We start from the raw sequence: 20,629 nt of genomic DNA, 5'->3' as shown, positions 1-20,629 counted from the left end.
AACCGCGATTCGCAAGACGAATTTTTCGCAAAACAAATTCGTCTTGCGAGTCACCATCAGATCGCAAGACGCATTTGTCTTGCGAAAAGTTCGTCTTGCAGGGCATTCGTCTTGTGAGGTACCACTGTACAAAGGTAGACAGGTGGGGACTGGTTGAGGGCACACTGAGATTGGCAGGGCAGTGGCCCATTTGCCCAACTGGACCAGCCTCCACTGCAAAGCTGTCATATTGGGAGTTGGGTCTGTGTGTGGGTGTGGGGGCTGAGGAGGGAGTGTGGCCTGGAAAGAGTCCCCAGGGCCATATAAGGAGGCCTGGAGGGTCAAAATTGGGCCACTGACTCCCAAGCCTACTCTTGTGGAGAGAAGTTCTTCTGAGAGCCTGGTGGGTGAAGAAGGTTCTATGGCAGTTACAGACATTTGGAACCTGGCCAGGAGATTCCAGAAAGCTGAGCTGAGCTGGGGAGGTTCTGAAGAAAAAGGGGTGCATCCCACTGAGCTTGTTACTGTGGCCAGTGGAACTGCTGACCCTAGAGAGGATGAAAGCAAGCATCTAAGAAGCAAGCCTAAGTCACATACATGGGAAACAGAGGGCAGGTAAGTGGAGAGGAACCAGAAAAATAGCCACAGCGGGAAACAGATGTATGACAAGGATAGATACTATTTTAGAACAGCCCTCCTCTACATTGGTCGCCAATGTGGCGCCCATGGGCACACATGTACCCACAGAGGTCTTCCTGGGTACCCCTACAGCAGGGATTACCAACTGCCACATGTGGGAAAAGGTAAATACCATCTCAAAAATCCACAATGCATGAGAATTGGCTTCAGGATGGTGATGTCAGAGTGAGAGCAGGAGAAGAAAGTCCTTGCTCTACCCTCATTCTGGACTCATCATCTGCACAGGAAGAAAAGCAACAACTCAGCATTAGGGGCCTACATGATTGCTACTGCTGCCTCTAGAACCGTATGACTGAGTGGCAGCAGCAGCAGAGAATTGCAGTAGTTGGTCTACCTTTCAGAAGCTTTTCACCCTCCAGCCAACCCAAAGACCCAACATTTGTGCCTACAAATATTATTTTAAGAGCTTTGGCCTCCGCTCTGTTTTTATCCAGTGCTAAAATCTCTCTGCTGAAAGCTGATCCCAAGTTTCCTTTGGTTGTGTCTCTTGACAGGTGCCTCTGCTGTGTTTGTGAAGCTTTCCCACCACTTAAAGATGCAATTTTTGGGGAAAAGTAAGTAAGTATGAACAGCACAAAAGATTTTGATGGAGACATCTCCATTTATTTAATGTGCCCACTATTTAATGTGTCTTAGATACAGAAGTATAAAATGAAATAGATCTTGTGATAAAATAATAATTTTATTATTTATACCCCACTCATCTGCCTGGGTTTCCCCAGCCACTCTGGGCAGCTTGCAGCACATTAAAAAAACATAATCAAAAAGCCAAACATTAAAAACATCCCTGGTACAGGGCTGCCTTCAGACGTCTTCTAAAAGTTGTGTAGCTCTTTACCTCCTTGACATTTGATGGGAGGGTGTTCCCTGGGGAGGGTGCCACTGCCAAGAAGGCCCTCTGCCTGGTTCTGTCTGTCTGTCTGACTGTCTATCCTCTCTCTATGACTTCATCTGCGCTATACATTTAAAGCAGTGCCATGACACTTTAAACAGCAATGGCTCCCCCCAAAGAACCCTAGGAAGTAGCACCATATGTATGCATAGCAGATATCCTGCCATTAATCTACAGCCCATCCTTGAGTGCTTTTGCCTGGCTGGGATGTGCTCTTCAGCTGTGACCATGCCTCTTGTTTGTCTGGAGAGAGATGAATGGACTTTGTATATATGCAAACCACTGACCCTTGGGTGACTGCAGCGCAGCCTACTATAAAGAGTGAAGTACAATACCTGTTGCTTTGCCCACTTTTGCCTCAGTTCCTGCCCACCTTTGCTATGTGGTCCCTGGAGGATTGTCTATGGGGAAATGAGGCTCATGTTGTAGGCCCCCTTGAGCTTGGAGGAAAGCTTGGTGGAAGACAGCAGGAGGAAGCAGCCCGGATAGAGGGTTAGCAGTTTGAGCCCCTCACCAGGAGCCCATCACTTGAGGCCAGAGGAAAGGAACAGAAATGAGCAGATGGTCAGGGACTACACCTGGGAGCTCTTGGAGGAAACTGATTTTCTAGATCTATTTCAGTTGAGATTTAGGCCTGGTTTAGACACAGAAACTGCTTTGTTTGCCCTGTATGATGTATGATGTATGTATGATGTCTCTCTCTTGGGAGAGAGACAGGGGAGATGTGTTCCTGTTAATTCTCATCAAACCTCTCAATGGCTTCTGGAGCAACTGTCTGAGTTAGGGCTGGGAGCCACTGCTTGGTGGTGGCTCTGGTCTTACTTGAGTCATTTTCAGAGGGTGATGCTTGGGGAGAGCTGTTCAGCCCTGTGAAGCCTTCAACCGGGGGTTCCTCAGGGTTTGATTTTATTCCCTATGCTCTTTAGCATCTACATGAAACCACTAGGTGGGGTCATCCGGAGGTTTGGAGTATGTTGTCAGCACTATGCTGATGACACACAGCTCTGCTTCTCCTTTACATCTGCAGGTACTTGGACCATTGTTTTGCCCTGGTAATGGACTGGATGAGAGCCAATAAACTGAAGCTCAATCCAGATAAGACTGAGGCACTATTACTGGGTGGTTCCCTAGACCAGATGAATGGGAAGTTGCTTGCTCTTGGTAGGGTTACACTCCCTGTGAAGGATCGGGTATGCAGCTTGGGGTTACTCCTGGATCCTTTGCTGTTACTTGAGGCTCAAGCATGCTGGTTATATGAGGCTGGTGACCCTACAGATTATTATTTTAGTTCGATTTATACTTACAAATTCCAGAGCAGTTCACAAGTCACACTGTCAAAAATAGAACATCATCATCATCATCATCATATGAGCAGACCTTTCCAGAGAGGATGCAAGACTCTTCTTTTCCATAATGAAGGTGCCTGGTGCCTGACATCCTAGCATAGGATTCTATGCTAGCATTGGATGTTAGTACACTATTTAGAATGCTGCTGCTGCTTATGTTTTTGACGTGGGGGGTTGGAATTTAATGTTTTCACGAACCATGTTTTATGGATGAGCTGGTGCTGCTGGCCTGTTAGACGGGGGTTAAAACATCTCACTTCCATCACCCCTTCCCATCCCAACTCTCAGTAGACACCCACCGTTCTGAAGATAGCCATTTATCCTTCCGGTACAAGTTCTTCATCAGAATATTCAGCTGCGTTGGCCTGGTCTGTTTGTTTATCAGTCTTCTCTCTCCGTTCTGGATTGAGATCTTCCACAAGAATTTCGTCACCAATTTGGGCCTCTGGAACATCTGCATAAAAAGAAGATGCAAGAGAATTAGGCTGAACTCAAGTAAGGCAGCCCCTTTCCCTCCCTGCCTCCCTCCATCTCCCCCCCCCCAGCAGTGCACCTGGGTTGGTCTTTGAACTTCGCCGACCCAAGGACTGGGGAAATGTGTTGCCAGGTCCGGCCCTTCCAGTGAATGGCAAGGGAGGAGGAGTGGGAAAGTGATGTAGGGTGGGGCTACAGAGGCTCCTGCACCCCCTAAGACAGGGTGGTCCACTATGCAGTCCTGAAGGCCTGTTTTGGCAGGCCGGGGAAAGCTTAGTTTACCGGCATCAACTATAAGTGGCCATGGGTGCTCATCCCCTGCACCGTGGGGCCATAGCTGCCAAGTATCCCGTATCCGCCGGGAAAACCCCTTTTTTCTTACCGTTTCCCGGCGGTCTCCCGTTTAGCGGAAAATCCCGGTATTGTCCCTTAAATCGGGACACTTGGCAGCTATGAATGGAGGAGAATTACCCGGCCATTTTTCTGGTGCCGCTTGCCCTTCTATGGGCACCAGAAAATGGCGGCGCCGGCGCCGGAAGTCACTTCCGCGCATGACCGGAAGTTGCATGACGCGACTTCCGGTGGCGCTTCGCCCTTCTATGGGCATCAGAAAATGGCGGCGCCGGCGCCGGAAGTTGCTTTTACGTGTTTCCGGTCATGCGCGGAAGCGACTTCTGGCGCCGGCGCCGCCATTTTCTGATGCCCATAGAAGGGCGAAGCGCCACCGGAAGTTGCGTCACGCAACTTCCGGTCATGCGCGCACTGCCGATCCCGGATCTTTACGACCCGGACTTGGCAGCTATGCGTGGGGCATCCAATGTGACTTCCGGTGCCTTGCGAAGCACCAGATGTCACATCTGAGGCCTCATGGGTGTCAGGAACGCCCCCCCCCCAGAGCGCAGCAGAAGAGTCAGCCTCAGAAATTGAGCTGAGTGAGCAAGGGGCTGCCTCTGGGGATGAGAGTTGTCTGAGTTTAGAGAAGACAGCCTGGCCCCCCTCACTCCCAGGGAACAAGCTGTTAGCTCCCAAAGAGAGGAAGAGCTGGAAGTCGGCCAAAGTGTTGCCAGGCAACCAGCAGATAAACCAGAGTTGGAGGCTGTGTCTTCTGGGGAAGAGACAGGCCGGCCATTCAGTCCCCATACGAGGAGGTTGAAGAGAATCAGAGAGCAACAGAAGGGAAGGAGAAGAAAGGCGGGATTTGAGCATCCTTCCTGTTGGGGGAGGGACAATGAGTCAGACTGAGCAACTAAGGTTAATGAGAGCAGGCAGAACACCATGCTCTGGATGTGTTTTATTGTAAATAAACTTATATAAAACTGACAAAGAGTCCTTACTGCTTATCAGGCTGCTTGCCTGCCAGAGATCATTATAATGGGCGGCCTAGGTGCCGCTGCGGCGTATGCAACATGACGCAAGTTGGTGCCCTTGGCTTAGTTAGTGTTTTCCCCACTTTGGGAACAAGGTGGGAGGTTTCTAGGATCCTGCCAGTGTCTCCCACTTCCTTCCCAAAGCCTGGTACCACAATTAGCCCACTTTGGGAAGGCAGGGAGAGGGCTCCCCACCTGCCGTGTGACATGGCAGTGTGTGGCCTGCAGGTTTGAAGTACCCTTGTGGCCCACTTGGTATGAAAAGTTGGACCGCTCTGCCCTAAGGGGTAGTGAAGAACACTTTCCTATTGCCAGTGTTGAAGGAAGATTGAGGTGCCCGCCTGATTGGCACACAGGAGCGGGATGCCATCTTGTCCTTTGCCTCAGGTAGCAAAATTTCTTGGGCCAACACCATTGTCAGGGAGCGGCTGTATGACAAAGAGCGGTTGGAGGCTTCAGCCGGGGAACTCCCAAGGGAAACGACAGAGGAGGAATGCTCAGAGCCAGGGGATTGGTGGTGAAACACTGGGGAGAGGTCAGAGGGAGGGGATTGGGAGAAGGGGCTGGATGCTGGGGGGGCAACAGGGTTTAGTGAGCAGCAAGAGCCTGTGACAGGGAGAAGTTCAGACTCCAAAGCTGAAGCAGAGGCTGCTGAAGAATTGCCCTCTCCTGCTGCAACAATCCCCTATCCCCTCTGGTCTCCGAGAACATGCAGAATAATGAGAGCAGAACAGTGGCCAGTGGTGCGCAGACACAGTTTGAGACTGCATGGAAAACATATGGGAGAGGAGAAGCCTTAGAAAGGGTGAAAGGCCCTTCAGCCCTGGCAACTGCTCCATAGAGGCAAGACCTGCTGGGAAGGGTTGCTGAGGTGTCTGCCGTTTCCTTGAATAAAGAGTTAACTTCACTGACAATTGACTCTGCCTCTTCCTGCTGACATGCTGGGCTGACTCCAGCCCTGGCACCTGTGTACTTGCAGTAATATTTGGATTTTTTTTGGCACAATCTCCCTTTAAAAATGCTTTTCTGTGCTCATTCTTTGGCTGCAGAACTGTGCTGCAAAATTCACAGGAGTGGGGATTGTAAAGGACAGCTGTGTTTCAGATTCCACGCTGGGTTGAGGAGTGCGCGTTAGGGAGCTCCTTATTAAGATGCAAATAAATTTGAATGACCCCCCTGTTCCCTACTGTACTGTAATGCTAAGAACCAATTCTCTTACACGTCTGTCTTTCAGCATCACTCACCTTTGATTCTCCCCAGAAATCCTCTTGGCCACCAGAATCTTGATGTCAGTCAGCACAGTCTTTGGCTTGGTGGCAACTGCCTGCACATTGCTGTCCAGCACCACCTTAAGGCTATCCAGGTGGCCAGCTGTCGCCAATTTATGCACAGGTACAGCTCTCTCTGAAAGGCTGATGATTTTCCCTTAGCATTTGTGTAATACTCGGTTAATTTCATTGTACACAGGTTGTACATTAACAATAAAGGTATTATTATTATTATTATTATTATTATTATTATTATTATTATTATTAATATTTCAGTGCTACTATGCCCGCATTGCTTTATTGTGATCTTTACAGCTCCCCTGTTAAGTAAGTGAGCATTATTCAGTGCTGGGATGACCCTCCCAGTTTTATTGCCTCGTAATTGCTGCACTCCCGATAGCCTTGGATGTGATAGGGCTAATGTCTCAGGGCCATTGGTTCCAGCCCCGCATTGGACAAAATATTCCTTCATTGCAGAGGGTTGGATTAGATGGCCCTCATGGTCCCTTCCAATTCTACAATTCCATGATTCTATGTTTTATTTCCCAATTTATATAACACCCAAGTAAGGCTTAAGAGTTTCACCAGCGACCAGCCTCTTCAGCAGGCAAAGAGGGGAGGAAAAGTTGCAAACATCTAGCTTGCTCGCAGCTTGACTCCCCTTACTTGGTCTGCTAGCGAGAGTATAAGTAGAATATTGGGATATTAGGAAATTTATACAAGTAGGATGTTAGCAGACAGAGGGAAAGCAAAACATTGTTCTAGAGGAAACAAGGAGATGGAGAACTTTTTTTTCAGTCCAAAGGCCACTGAGGTCCAGAGTATTTCTGGGAGGGCAGGTAAGCCTTGCCTGCAAAATCAATCACAAGACATAGTACACACACATCATTTGAATGGCAATGGCCATCAACTTATTTGGGGGGAACTGTCCCCCTCCAATATTTTATGGGGGGGGGAGCAAAAGGACCACAGCTCCTAGGAATTGGCTCCTATGCTTCTGGGCAGTCTTCCAGGAACGCCATGCCAGTGGTGGGCACTGCCCCCTGGTGTCACATTTCAATGACGCATTATGAACGTTAAAGGCAGAACGTAATGTGTCTGTCGGCATTATGAAACCGATTCCTTAACGCTTCCTTAACGTTATAAACCATGAGTGTAGATCCACCCTCACAACTCTCTATCCTCCAGCCAGGTGAGCAAGAAGCATGGTCAGAGTTCAAAAATGCATTCCAGCCGGGCAATTGCATTCGAGGAGGGTGTGAAGCAGCACCAGTAAGGGGTGTCCTGGGGATGGGGCAGATAGAGTGGCCTGGAGGGATGCTGTTGGCCTCCAGACCTGGGGTTCCCCTTCCTGTTTGAGTGAAATGTTAAATGTGGGCCAAGGATATTCGGTGCATCGAATAGCATACTGCAGGGTATGGCAACTCCCTGCAGGAAAAGGGTTTTTGTCAGGGCCTGCTGCTGAGTGCTCTTTTTTCGTACCCACAGGAATCGTTTCACTGGTCACCATGGTGTTGTACGGCACGTCAATCTCACCCAACAGCCCCTTTGACAGCCCAGTCCCTTATACTACCTCTCCAAAGTATCTCTCCTGGTCCTTTGTGATAGGCTGCTTGGCCGCCTTCCTGTTCCTGACAAACAGTGAGTTTTCCTTTTGTGCCCTGATATACGGGGGATGCAGAAAGGAGGAGGAGGAAGACAGAAGGGAGGGAGAGGAGAAAAGAGAAGAGCCGGCTGCTGAAGCCACGCCATGCTTGGCTTTGCATTTTGCCTCTGTGCTTTTTACAGGTAGATGTTGAAGGGACTCTGCCCCATCCCAAATATATTGGGAAGGAGCTGGCATCCCTGGGGGCTAGAAATTCTTTTTAAATATTTAACAGCTTAAAAGCATAGGCATGAAATTCCAAGAACAGCGACAAAACTTCAGCAGCAGCAGCAGCAGCAGGCACTCTCCTGGACGTACCTGCTCAAACTGCCTTGCTCTGAAGAACCCCAGCCTTGCCTCAGAGCGAGCCAGAGGGGAGGAGGAGCCTGAGGCTGAAGGCATGGCAAATGGTACCCACATGTTAGTGGCTGCAAAAGTGTTAACAAGGGGAGCGAGCAAGCAGGAGCCAGAGCAGTGGGGAAGAGAGGACAGGACTTCTGTGCCTTTAACTGCCCTGCTCTCTTTTGAGTCTGGAAACCTTAAAGAGAAACCAGCAGGCCCTTTGTTTAATTTCCAAGCAAAGGGTCTGCTGGTTTCTCTTTAAGGTTTCCAGACTCAAAAGAGAGCAGGGCAATTAAAGGCACAGAAGTCCTGTCCTCTATTGAGTCTGGCAACCCTAGTTGGTTCTGGAGAGACGTGTGCAGAACCAGCACATCCATGAAGCAAGTTTAGGCGACCGCCTCAAGCAACAGGATCCAGCAGATCCAACCGCCAAGGGATGGGGTGGCCGCAACAGCTGTGGCACACTCCTTGGAGGCCAGATCTCCTGCCACTCTTGATGAATAGGCAGAGTGGCTGGTATCCTCTTCCCCTTGTTCCTGATGTAGACCTTTGTTTCTCCCTTGTTCTTGATGTGAATCTTCACTCACCCCTTCTTCCCTGGCTGGGGGCGGGGGGCACCTCAGGTTTGCCTCAGGTGCCCAAACACGTGGCCAGCCCTGGCCACGTGCACAATCTGGGAGAGCCAGCGAGTGAGTGGAGAGCCTGGGGGCCAAATTCACACCCAGCCATGCCCACCACCTTAGACAATTGCCTCCTTTTGCCTCAGGATGATAGAGCTGGCCTTGCACGCATTGATGGGGGCCGATGACCGCCAGCGCGTAGCTCTGGTGCTCAAAAGCTTGCACTGGCCATGCATAGATTACCGGGCCTAGTTCAAAACACTTGCACTGATTTACAAGGCCTGTAGCATCTTGGGTATATGTTAAGGATCACCCAATCCCTTATACCCCTGCCTGATCACCAAGATCTTTGAGGAGTCTCTGACATGGCTCAGATATACAGCTTGAAACTAACTGCAAACGATGCATTCAGTGTTGTGGGCCGAAACCTGTGGAACTCCCTCCCACCTGACATTAGAGACAGAGCCCTCTTTGCTGAACTTCAGGCCCATGGCAATGGGCTTCTTATTCCAGGAGTCGTTTTAAGGTAGTGTTTGGTTTTATGATAGCTTTCTATTTTTTATTTTTTGGATCCCTGTTTGGTCTCTTAGGTACATTGCTTAGAAATGCTAATGATTAATAAAATAATAAATAGGTCTACCAACAACTTGTGTTCTCCCCAATCTCCCCAACCCACCCTGCCTCAAACAGTACTCCTCTTCATGCTGATAGAACTTGAGGGAACCAGTAGTACACATGCTGATGTCCCGCCAAAACAACGTCGCCTCATCTTGGTCAAATAGAAGAGTGTGGAAGCACATTGGTCTTGGACCAATCTAGAATGTCCACATTTAAGGATTCTGATGCAGGAGCTTTTTCTTCCCCTGGCGCTGAAGAAATACCCTGGAAGGAATATCCAGAAAATCTTGTTATATCAGAATGCAGTTTTTTCTTTTTTAAAAAAAGAGAGAGAATTTTATTTAATTTTTTAAAAAATTAAGTATGCAGAGTGCAAGAAAGAAAACCAAGCAAGAATAACCATATGCAAAGAGCTTCCTGCACATCCTGCCTGAATCCACAATGGTGTGAACAGGGAACACCACCATAAAGCAGAGTCACAAGATCCAAAATTTACTGTAACAGAAAAGCACCAGGAGGTCAGCCTACTTCTTCAAACCCCAAGCTATTTTTTTTACTGAGAGCTGAACCATTAAAATGAATATCCACATGGGGACTAAGGGTCCTTTGCTCTGCATTTCTAGCCACAGTTCTGGGCTTTCTGGGTCCGAGTCCAAGGGCTTTACTTGCTTGTTTATTTTTGCCCAAGCGCTTTCCCCATGAAAACCCCACTCTTTGCTGCTGAAAACAATTCCAATTTGGTGGTAAAGATTGAGTTTACCTGGGGAGAGTGGCAGTGCAAGGGTGAGAGGTAGGTGTCAATGAGCCCGAACTTTGTCCCTTAATTTTGATGCATTTACTTTGAAAATTTGTTCCATACAAACCCACTGTTATGAAATTTAGATATGGTAAAGATGCTAACATGGAATGCAAACACTTGTGTGTGCATCTCTCTCTTTTTAACATTCCAACACTTTTTACCATTCTCCTGGGGCGGACTTTGATAATGTAGCGGCCCTGTGCAAGGCTAAAATCTTTGAACCAGAGGTGGATGGAGGTGGTTGAGGGGTGATTTGCAGCTCAAGGCTGAAGTGGTTGCAGCTCTTGGAGCCCAGCCACCCGGGGAAAATCTCAGCAGTCTGGAGAGGAGGGGAGCTTTATTGCAGATATTAATATTGTGCAGCTTGAAGCCACTGGATACATAAAAACTGACTCCTTTTGGAACAAAACATTCTCCAGACCTATCAGATATTACTCAAGACTCTATTTGCAGAACTTTCTTCAAAACAGAACAGAAAAACAGTAAATGATATATCAAACTAATTTCATACAATATCTTGCGCAAGTCCAGCACAGGTTCAGCATCTTGGGGGGGAAAGATAATTCCAAACAGAACTATAAACAAAAGTCTCTCTCCTTACAGCCTCCATTTTGCCAGAAGTCATTTCCTCTCCCTTCAGGGGACTCATTTACTCATCCTTACTCCCACAGAGCCTGAGAAACAGACTGAAGGGCACTGTTGGCATTTGATGGCATACACAATTGATCCACCCAATCTTAAACAACAACTCACCCACAATAATACCGCCACCAGACTTAACATGGACACTGGTACCAGAGCCTGCAATAACCCCAGATGCCAACTTTGCTGCCACATACACCCGGACAACAACATTACTGGCCCTAACATCCAACATACCATCTCAGGACTATTTAATTGCTCATTTTCTAACATTGTGTATGCCATCAAATGTCAACAGTGCCCTTCAGCTCTCTATATTGGACAAACAGGCCAAACCCTACGCCAAACGATAAATGGACATAAATCTTACATCAGGAATCACAAGACAGAGAAATCAGTAGGAGAACACTTCAATCTCCCAGGACATTCTATACAAGATCTCAAAGTAGCTGTCTTATTACAAAAGAATTTCAGAAATAGACTGGACAGGGCTGGCCCTACGGCTAGGCTGGGTGGCGCAGGGCGCCAGGGGGGCGCTGCACAGCTGCGCCCACCCGCCCACTGCGGAGCTGCGCCCGCCCCCCACCACGGAGCTGCACCCCCGGCAGCCGCACTGTGCGCTGCGCCCGCCTGCCCCCCCAGCCGTGCAGCTCCAGCCGCGTAGCTCCGCCCGCCCGCCGCGCTGGGAAACGGGGCAGGGGCGCCGGAGGGATCCATCGCACCTCGGCGCCAGGGCGCCAAATATACTTAAGACGGCCCTGAGACTGGAAAGAGAAGTTGCTGAATTGCAACTTATTACCAAACTTAAAACCATGGAGAGACCTGGTCTGAATAAAGACATTGGATTCTTATCTCATTATACATGATAAAGCTTTCTTTAGCCATCTCACCCCTTGCTTTTACCTGCAAGACCAATTGCAGTCGTTAACAGTCATTAACAGGTTTACCACTCTTATCAGCCAATCACCCATTCCCACCACCCTTCTGAGTAATACCCCTCTCCACACTCTGACTATACATAAGGGTCTGGTGACTTCTGTTTCAGTGTATCTGAAGAAGTGTGCATGCACATGAAAGCTCATACCAATGACAAACTTAGTTGGTCTCTAAGGTGCTACTGGAAGGATTTTTTTTTTTGATTTTTTGTTTCGACTACGTCAGACCAACACAGCTACCTACCAGTATCAAGGAGTTCAGATATCACTTAGTATACTCCAGTGGCATTTCCCCATGTTACACCTTTTCAGCAATACACATTCTTAATTAAACAATTATATTTAACAGGATTATGGTGTGTTCTTTGACACATTACAAATTTCTGTGTTGGTTTTTGCACCCCCTGGGCTCAGTGCTTCATGTGGGGGAACCAGTAACACTGCCCAAAATCTGCCTCTGGTTAATTCTTCTGTGGGTCAGGCCACAGTTATCTCTGGGAAGTGTGGGGGACAGGACGAAAAAAAGAAAGAAAAATGAAGAAGGTTTGGGACAGAATCTACAAGTGGACATGTCCACACACTGCCTCCTAAAGGCACAATCCCACCTCTGATCTGCACCGTAAGGTTTCCCTGTCAAACAAAGAGGCCCAACCTGGCTGTTTGCCTTGGAGACATTGGCCACCCCTGGGCAGCCTTCAGGTGAATTTCCCCATTTCCCCAATATGCCTGTTATGGATTTGTGTGTGTGACCTGGTTTACTCAACATTTCCAAACTTCACCTCAACTTTTATATGGATTTCAATGCTACTTTGACACCTAATGGTGGCAGTGGTGGGAACTCACCAGTGTGGGTATGGTAAGATCAGGGTGTTCACCACACCACCAATAAGTAAGGCTTATTGGTGATGTGGTGAGACACCAAAACCGACAGATGAGCCCATATCTATGCACTGCCCCCCATTCAGGGCACACGGTTTTTAAACTTTGCAGTCCCAAAACTGAGGGCAGTGTGCACGATTGTCAAAAAAGAGATACAGCACAGCAATAGGCCTGATAGGAAAGTCTGTGGCCACACCCATGCCATACATTTAAAGCATGTGATTTCCCCACCACTGTAAAGAACGGTAGTGTGTTAAGGTTGCTGGAAAATGCAGCTCTGCAAGGGGTAAACTACAGGTCCCGGGATTATTTGGGAGAAGCCATGTGCTTTAAATGTGTACACCGTAGGTGCCATATCTCTGTGCAGCTCCCCTGTGTGGTGGTGCACTGAACTTAAGGGGGCAGGTCCCCAGTGAGGCACCTTCACACCCTAGACTGGCTATGTCCACCCAGCCTGCCCAATGGATCCTCTAGGACAGGAAGCGGGTATGAAATGCTTCCTGTTGCAATTGAGCTGTGCTTGAGCATCATGGTCTTTTTATATCCTTGGCTAGGTCTGGCCACTTGATCCTGCCTCCTGGCTTTGGTGCTTTGCTCACTGATTCCTGGCTCGTTCCACAGTTCCTGGTTGCCGGCTTCTGGCTCACCTCTGATGGCTATCCCTAACCAAGCCTGGGCAACCTACCACAGTGCTCTGGAAAGAAGCATCAGCCCTTCATTCCAGACATGTGGAATGTGTCATTTCTGTTATTACATCTGTTGGTACAGCACAGCACTTCAGGGAGTTACACAGATCTCTGCCCTGAGGAGTTTACAATCTAAAATATATGGGCATGAGGAGGAGGAGGAGGAGGAGGAGGAGGAGGAGGAGGAGGAGGAGGAGGAGGAGGAGGAGGAGGAGGAGGAGGAGAGAGAGAGAGAGGGAGAGAGAGAGATGAAAGCAAGATCGGCACACTGCTTAATGAGGAAAGTCACTGTCCATGTGCTAACAAGCACTAAATATAAATATTCATATTTAGAGCAGGCAAGGGGTATGTGGAAGGAGGCTTTGCATATTGCTGGTCTATTGGGTTGGAGGAGTTCAGTGGGTCCGAAAACCACACTCACATGATATATTTAAAACATTATGATACCACTTGAAGCAGTCAGGGAAGAACAGCCTAAGAATTCTTGGAGTGGTAGTTCGTTAAGGGATCTGAGAGTTGTCAGGAGACCCCCTATTCAGGACCTCAGGACCTAAACCAGGCATCCCCAAACTTCAGCCCTCCAGATGTTTTGGACTACAATTCCCATCTTCCCTGACCACTGGTCCTGTTAGACCATGGGAGTTGTAGGTCAAAACATCTGGAGGGCCGCAGTTTGGGGATGCCTGACCTAAACAAACACCTCTCCCTATACAAACTATTATCTGTTATCTAAGGCCCCTCTCTATGTCCACACTCCCCAAGGGGTTCAGATGTTAGCAACAGGAGAACGGGCCTTTTCTGTGGTGAGTCTCCAACTGGAATACTCTCCCCCGAGGCTCACCTGGTATCATCATTGCATGTATTTACGTGCCAGGCAAAAACATTCAGCCTTACCCAGGCCTTTTGGTCATTAAATAATATATGGCCTGTTAAATCTGGCTGAGGGGCCCGCTATTATGGTGATTTTATTATTATGCTGTCTTTTATTATGCTTTTAAATTGTGCTCCATAAAATACATTCTTAATGTTATACACTACCTTGGGATCTTTTGATAAAGTGTGGTATATAAATTCTGTTTTGTTGTTGTTGATCTCCCCCCCTCACAGAGCTACCATTCCCAGAGTTCTCTGTGAAGAGAGATTGATTGTTAAACCATTCTGAGAACTGTAGCTCTGTTAGAGAAATAGAGGTCTCCTGAGAGCTCTCAGCACCCTTAAAAGACTACAGCTACCTCAATTCTTTGGGGGAAAGCAATGACTTTAAAGTGGTATCATGGTGCTTTAAATGTATGGTGTGAAGATTGCCTAAAAGCCATGGCACCCCATCAGCGAAGATGCACCCACCCATTGGATAGTTAAGTCAGGCCTGCTTGGCCAACAGAAACCCTACTGATGGCTATGGGGTGTTCCACGGTAGTCAAGGTAACCAAGAAGCAAACGATGGAACCAGCAGTGGGATGACAACTCTAAAGAGAAGGCTGACGATTCCAGGTTGTGAGCTTTTCATAAATCGAGTGGAAGCAGGGGTAGATTGCCATTTCTGGCCAGGTCGAGAAACCCTGTCAGGAAACCACTGTTTGAAATGGAATCCGCTTGGAGAAAGCAGGTGGCGAAATAAAGGGAAGCCCTCAGACCTACTGACAGAGCTATGGGGTGGAACGAAGTCTTGGCTACAGGGTTCACAGTCTTCACTATCCTTTTGCTTGTCTGCGCTGTCATGGATCACCACTGGATCCTAGTCGAGACCAAGATGCAGAGTTACTACAGCGGCATTTGGAAAGTCTGTATCAAACAGGTGTGCTCCGATCTCATTGCCGCTTCACGTAAGTTTCCCATACCTGTGGACAGCCCCAGATTCTTTTACTCAGGAATTAGTCATTCAGAGGGCCACCTATAAGGAAGGATATAAAAAGCCACCTTTCCCCATCCTACCTTGTGTTAATTTTCTAGAAAAAGAGGCACTAGAGCTCACCACAAACTTCTTCTTTGTTCTCTTAGAATGGCAATGGCACCCACCTGAGAGATGCGGCAGTGAGCTCCTGGGAGTTCTGGCTGGGGAAAAAAGTGCCCTGCCTATATCACAGCTGAATTGTAAAAGATAAATAATGGCACTAGTGTGGGGTGGGTGGGGGTGGAGTCATAGCTGTCAAGTTCTCGCCTTTTTTTAAAGGCAAATTCCCTTGTGCTGAATAGGCTTCCTCACGAGGAAAGGGAAAGCTTGACAGCTATGGGTGGAGTGGATTTCCTAAATGCATGATTTGGATTTGGGAAAGGATGGGGGGGCTTGCAATACCTTCCAATGTGGCCCTCTACGTCTCACAGTCTGGCCCTCAGCATTCTCCTTAGACCACACCTCTCAGTGGCCCTGCTGTGCCTCTTGAGTGTTTTTCACCTGGCAGGAATGTGTCCTTGAACTGTGGCAATACCTCTTGCTTGTTGGGCTAGAGAGGGGTGATGGTTGGTCTTACTGTGTGTGGAAGCTGGCCTAACTGCGCAAAGGTGAAACTGAGATAGTTGCTCAGAAGGGACTGGGAGTGAGCTCTCGGTCTGAAAAGGGTTTCCTTCTATAAAAGGTGCATTTCCTTGATGCAGAATTTGGGTTTGGGAAGAGGCATGGGAGTGTGTGTGTGTGTGTGTGTGTGTGAGAGAGAGAGAGAGAGAGAGAGAGAGGGAGAGGGGGAGAGAGAGAGAGAGAGAGAAGGCGACCATGGAAGGGCCTTGCTATCCCCCCACCTCTAATAAGCCTTCCTTTGTTTTCTGCCCCACCACTGCAGCCAATGTCTATGGTGCCCGGACGCTCCTGGTCTTAGCCCTTTTCTGTGGAATTATTGGGGCCTCATTTATGACATTCACTTACCGCTACTCCTCCCCTTTCACAATATACCGCTACCTGGTTGCTGCAATGGGATCTTTGATTGCAGGTATATATATATTATATAAAGAAGTAGAAGAATGTTGCATTTCAGGGCACATACAGAATGAGCTTACACTAAATCAGTCCATCTCTAACCTGGTTTTGGGGGTGGGCAGACAGCAGGTTGGAATGCCAGGTCATTTGTGTGGGAATGGGGTGGGGGTTATTGTTTTGCTGCTTTGTTTTAATGATTTACTTGTTTTTATCCTGTATTTTATTCTGTGAACTGCGACCTTACGATTAAGGGTGGTATATTATTATTTATTATTAATTAATTAATTAATTAATTAATAATTTGCAACAGAGCAGCAAGGACTTCTGCCTCCTGGTGGGGAAAATGAAGAGCATGAGATGTGCCAGTGAGGGGGCTTTCTGAACTCCGAGGACCCTCAGCCAGTGCCCAACTCAGCTGACCACTGGTACTAGGCTTGGGGCATATCAATAGTCAAGCTCTCTCCCAAAGGAGCTCACCCACTTTCTCTCTCTCTCTCCTTTAGCTGGGGAAACTCAGATAAGCTCCTGGCAAAGCCCAAGTTCCTCAGGGCACAGTTTGGTTTAGTTCAGGGGGCACAAACCAAAAACTGGCCTAAAACGTAGAAGCCAGATTGTTGCAGTTCTGCTGTCTCTCTTAAAACATTCCAGGGGACCACACACTAAATTTGTCCTTGTGTTTTCCCCCTAGCTGCCTTGGTGTTCTTAGCTCTGAGCATTTACACCATCCGTATCTCCACGCACTCCATCAGCAGAACAGGCAATATCACGTACCTGTTGTCTTTTTACATGGCCTGGACCTCCTGCCCTTGCTTCATTTTAAGCGGTGAGTCAGGAGGGGGAGATATTCTGTCCAGTTTGCATTTAAGGATGACTCTTGTCAGATCTGAAGTTTCTGAAACACAGAAACGTCCTTTGAAATTTGCACATCCGAATTTTGCGATGCAGTTCTTCAGCCAAACAACCTTGCTCAAAAATGCATATAGATTTGGGGAAAGTGTGCATTATAATGGATATAATAGTGAAAATGATACATAAAAATGTAGTGAAAATGATACATAAAAAGGCATTGTATTAGAAGAACACGCTTGCAAACAACAACAGCACCATGTTAATTGCATACAAAATGTGTTCATTAAGATGAATTTGTTCTATAATATTGAAGAATATGCATTAAGATTTTTATTGTATTTTTTTACTGCAAATTGCTGCAGAAATGTGGGGAACTGAATGTCACATTGGAAAAAAGGAGAAACTGAGAAGAAACCAAAGTTGACTGATACTTCCATCCCTAGGGGTGAGGGAAGAGGATAAGGTTATAGGCTGATTGTAGTGTGGTACGTTGGGGAGGAATAATAGGAAATTAGAATGACTGCTTAAACTGGGAAGGAGCTGCCATGCAAGTTTCTGTACCCAACACAAGCTATGCATCCAACTCCTGTGTCTCGTGGAGCTGCTGTCTTGTCAGTTCTAAAACCCTGTTCCAGCCTCACTAAAAGGCCTGGCAGCAAGGTGTTCATTTTGGGGTGGCATCAGTTCATTCCTATTATCCTAATGTGTGTCAGGCACATTGATGTTGATTCCTATTGAGAATTTGTGTAGTTGCATTCAGGGCCACTGCCATTTTCGCTTTTGGACTTTGAGACACCTGTATCTGCACATTCCTCTGCATTTTGCTACCTGTTAATGCTCATTCTGCATTTTTATGCCTGGTGTTGATGCTAAGGCCATGATTTTCATGCATCTACTTCTTTTTGTAATATGGATGTACGGTGGTACCTCGCAAGACGAATACCCTGCAAGATAAATTTTTCACAAGACGAATGCGTCTTGCGATCTGATGGTGACTCGCAAGACGAATTCGTTTTGCAAAGAATTCGTCTTGCGAATCGCAGTTTCCCATAGGAATGCATTGAAATTTAATTAATGCGTTCCTATGGGCAAAAAAGAAAGAAAGACATTTCAATGCATTCCTATGGGAAACCGCGATTCGCAAGTCAAATGTTTCGCAAAATGAATTTACTCGCGGAACGAATTAAATTCGTCTTGCAAGGCACCACTGTATATTTCTTAGAGTCAAGGTCATTCAGTTCCTGCTGCTTCCCCCTCCCCCTTTGCTTTGCCTTCTTCAGTGAATATGTTTCCCTTCCCTTCTCTTTTGTTTTGCCTTTGGTTTGGACTGTATCCTGAGCCGGCCTCCCCATGAAACAGACTGGAGTCAGGACTGGAAGGGCTCATATATGCCTTGATGAGTTGCATTTCCCACCTCTGGACACTAGATGGCACAAGATCTCCTCCCCTGTGTGCACCAGTTCCTGTTCAGACTGCCTGCACATTGAGCATGAAGGGGCAAAAGGGGCTTCTTGGTGCATTCAGTTAGAACATGCTTAGAAGCCTCCCTGCCATCAGAAACCCTGATCTTACAGCCCAGCATACTTTGGTCACATCCACAACATACATTCAAAACACTCTTTGATCAGGTAGGTAGCCGTGTTGGTCTGAGTCGAAGCAAAATAAAAATTTTTTAAAAAAATTAATTTTTAATTTTAATTTTTCAGTGCTACTGTAGTAATTTTTTTATTTTACTCTTTGATCACTTTCACAGTGATAGCTCCACTCACCAAGTGTCTTTGGGGACTGTAGTTTACTTGAAATACATAAAATGTGCTCTGGAAGAAATGCTGTTAGAGTTCTCATAAGTATATGAGCCTGCATGGCTCATGGTGCTGGTAACCCCAAGGTTGTGGGTTCGATCCCCATATGGGACAGCTGCATATACTTCAAAGCAGGGGGTTGAACAAGATGACCCTCAGGGTCCCTTCCAACTCTATGATTCTATGATATAGCCTAGAGAGGAAGTTGCAAAAGTGTGAGGTCGCCACTGAAACTATATTAGCATCCCCCCCCCTTTATTATGCTGACGCACCAACAGAACACAAAGAAAACTATACATTTACGTCATTTGTTACAAATACTATACTGGCATTTCAGCTTTCCCCAAGGTCCGGGGATAGGGGGAATCCGAAATTCTCGTCTTTAATCTGGATTCCACCCTATCCAGGAACTGTGCTGGAAATGCAGAATGTCAAAGTCTGGGGCAGAATTCACTTGAGCCAGATTCATTCTCAGGATTTCCAAACTGTCAGTCCTACTCAGGGATTTTTGCAACTTATGCTGGTGTCATCTTTTTTTTGCTTGAATAGGTTTCAGGTCTCCTTCCAGATCAAGGCAAACCATTTAGTAGATCGCTGAAACAAGGGATCAAAGAATAAGAAAATAAAGTCTAAGTGAAGTATCTAAATGAAATAATGTGCTGCTTCACCACTTTGTGCTGCTACCGCCACTTCCCTCCCCTTCCCCTTCCCCACCCCCTCTGTAGGTTTGTTCAGCCTGATGGCACACCAACGTTTGCTGGTGCACGGATCCGGCTTATCAGATGGAGAAAGCTCCACAGCCATGTCAAGCTCCTCAGCATGGACCTCAAGCTCCACGAGCTATTTGGATGATTCAGATGGAAAGACGTCTATTTCAAGGCGGTCCTTTCCTAAATAATGGAGAGGGGCACATGTCTGTGTTGTGTTTGTCGGGGGCATATGGCTCCCAAGCAATCTTTTGTGGTTCAGAAATTGTCAGTGCATGCATGGGTGATGGGGGTGGGGGTGTGGGGGAGGGAGAGAAGATGTAAACAGAGGTTTGTAAGTTGTATCCTACCTTGTTAAATGACAGCTGGGGCGGGGGGGGGGATGAAAGTGTGGTTTATAAATTCTTAAATAAATGAATCTTGGTCTTCAGTCTTTCTGTTTGTTTGTTTGTTTAGATAGTGAATATGTTGCTTATTTTAAAGCAAGCAACGTAGGTGAAAACAAACAGCAAATACAAAAACATTGCAAATACACACACCACAGATGTGTTGACAATTCAATGAAGCATCCTTTGGGGAATTAAAATTAAAATTGCATCTAAAAATCAAGAACAGGTATAAGGGGAAAACAATCATAGCAAATAACTAAACCTCTGTAAACACCACAAAGTAAAATGCTACAAATTGTGGTTTTATATTCTAAACTGCCTTGTGGCCCTTAGATGAAGTACAGTATAGAAACTGTGATCATGATGATGATGAAAAATGAAATAAAACTAAAAACTATGAGGGCTGTATCAAAGTAAATTTTACTCAAAGTAGGCCCACTCTGAAATTAATGGACATTAGTTAGACCTTGGAAGACGCCTGCTTCTTGGGAGAAAAGCAATGGCAAACCTAGACAGAATCTTAAAAAGCAGAGACATCACCTTGCCAACAAAGGTCCGTATAGTTAAAGCTATGGTTTTCCCAGTAGTGATGTATGGAAGTGAGAGCTGGACCATAAAGAAGGCTGATCGCCGAAGAATTGATGCCAAACTGTGGGAGGCAGTGGAAGACAGGAGTGCCTGGCGTGCTCTGGTCCATGGGGTCACAAAGAGTCGGACATAACTGAATGACTAAACAACAACAAAGTTAGTCCTGGCCATTAATTTCAATGGGGCTACTCTGAG

General features: G+C 47.0%; 1 protein-coding gene across 1 annotated transcript; it reads left to right on the top strand.

Moving 5' to 3' along the window:
- The first annotated feature begins 704 nt into the window (after positions 1 to 704).
- Positions 705 to 19,648, top strand: LOC118086255 (uncharacterized). Its single transcript, XM_060275271.1, has 8 exons — positions 705 to 738; positions 1,173 to 1,232; positions 3,205 to 3,411; positions 6,018 to 6,149; positions 7,514 to 7,666; positions 15,966 to 16,112; positions 16,788 to 16,922; positions 19,476 to 19,648. Exons 1-8 carry the CDS (start codon positions 705 to 707, stop codon positions 19,646 to 19,648), a joined length of 1,041 nt encoding a protein of 346 aa, XP_060131254.1.
- The last annotated feature ends 981 nt before the right edge of the window (positions 19,649 to 20,629 follow it).

Source organism: Zootoca vivipara, chromosome 6 (genome assembly GCF_963506605.1).
Source record: "Zootoca vivipara chromosome 6, rZooViv1.1, whole genome shotgun sequence".
In the NCBI taxonomy this organism is placed as follows: Eukaryota; Metazoa; Chordata; class Lepidosauria; order Squamata; family Lacertidae; genus Zootoca; species Zootoca vivipara.
This window is presented reverse-complemented; position numbering and strand designations above follow the sequence as displayed.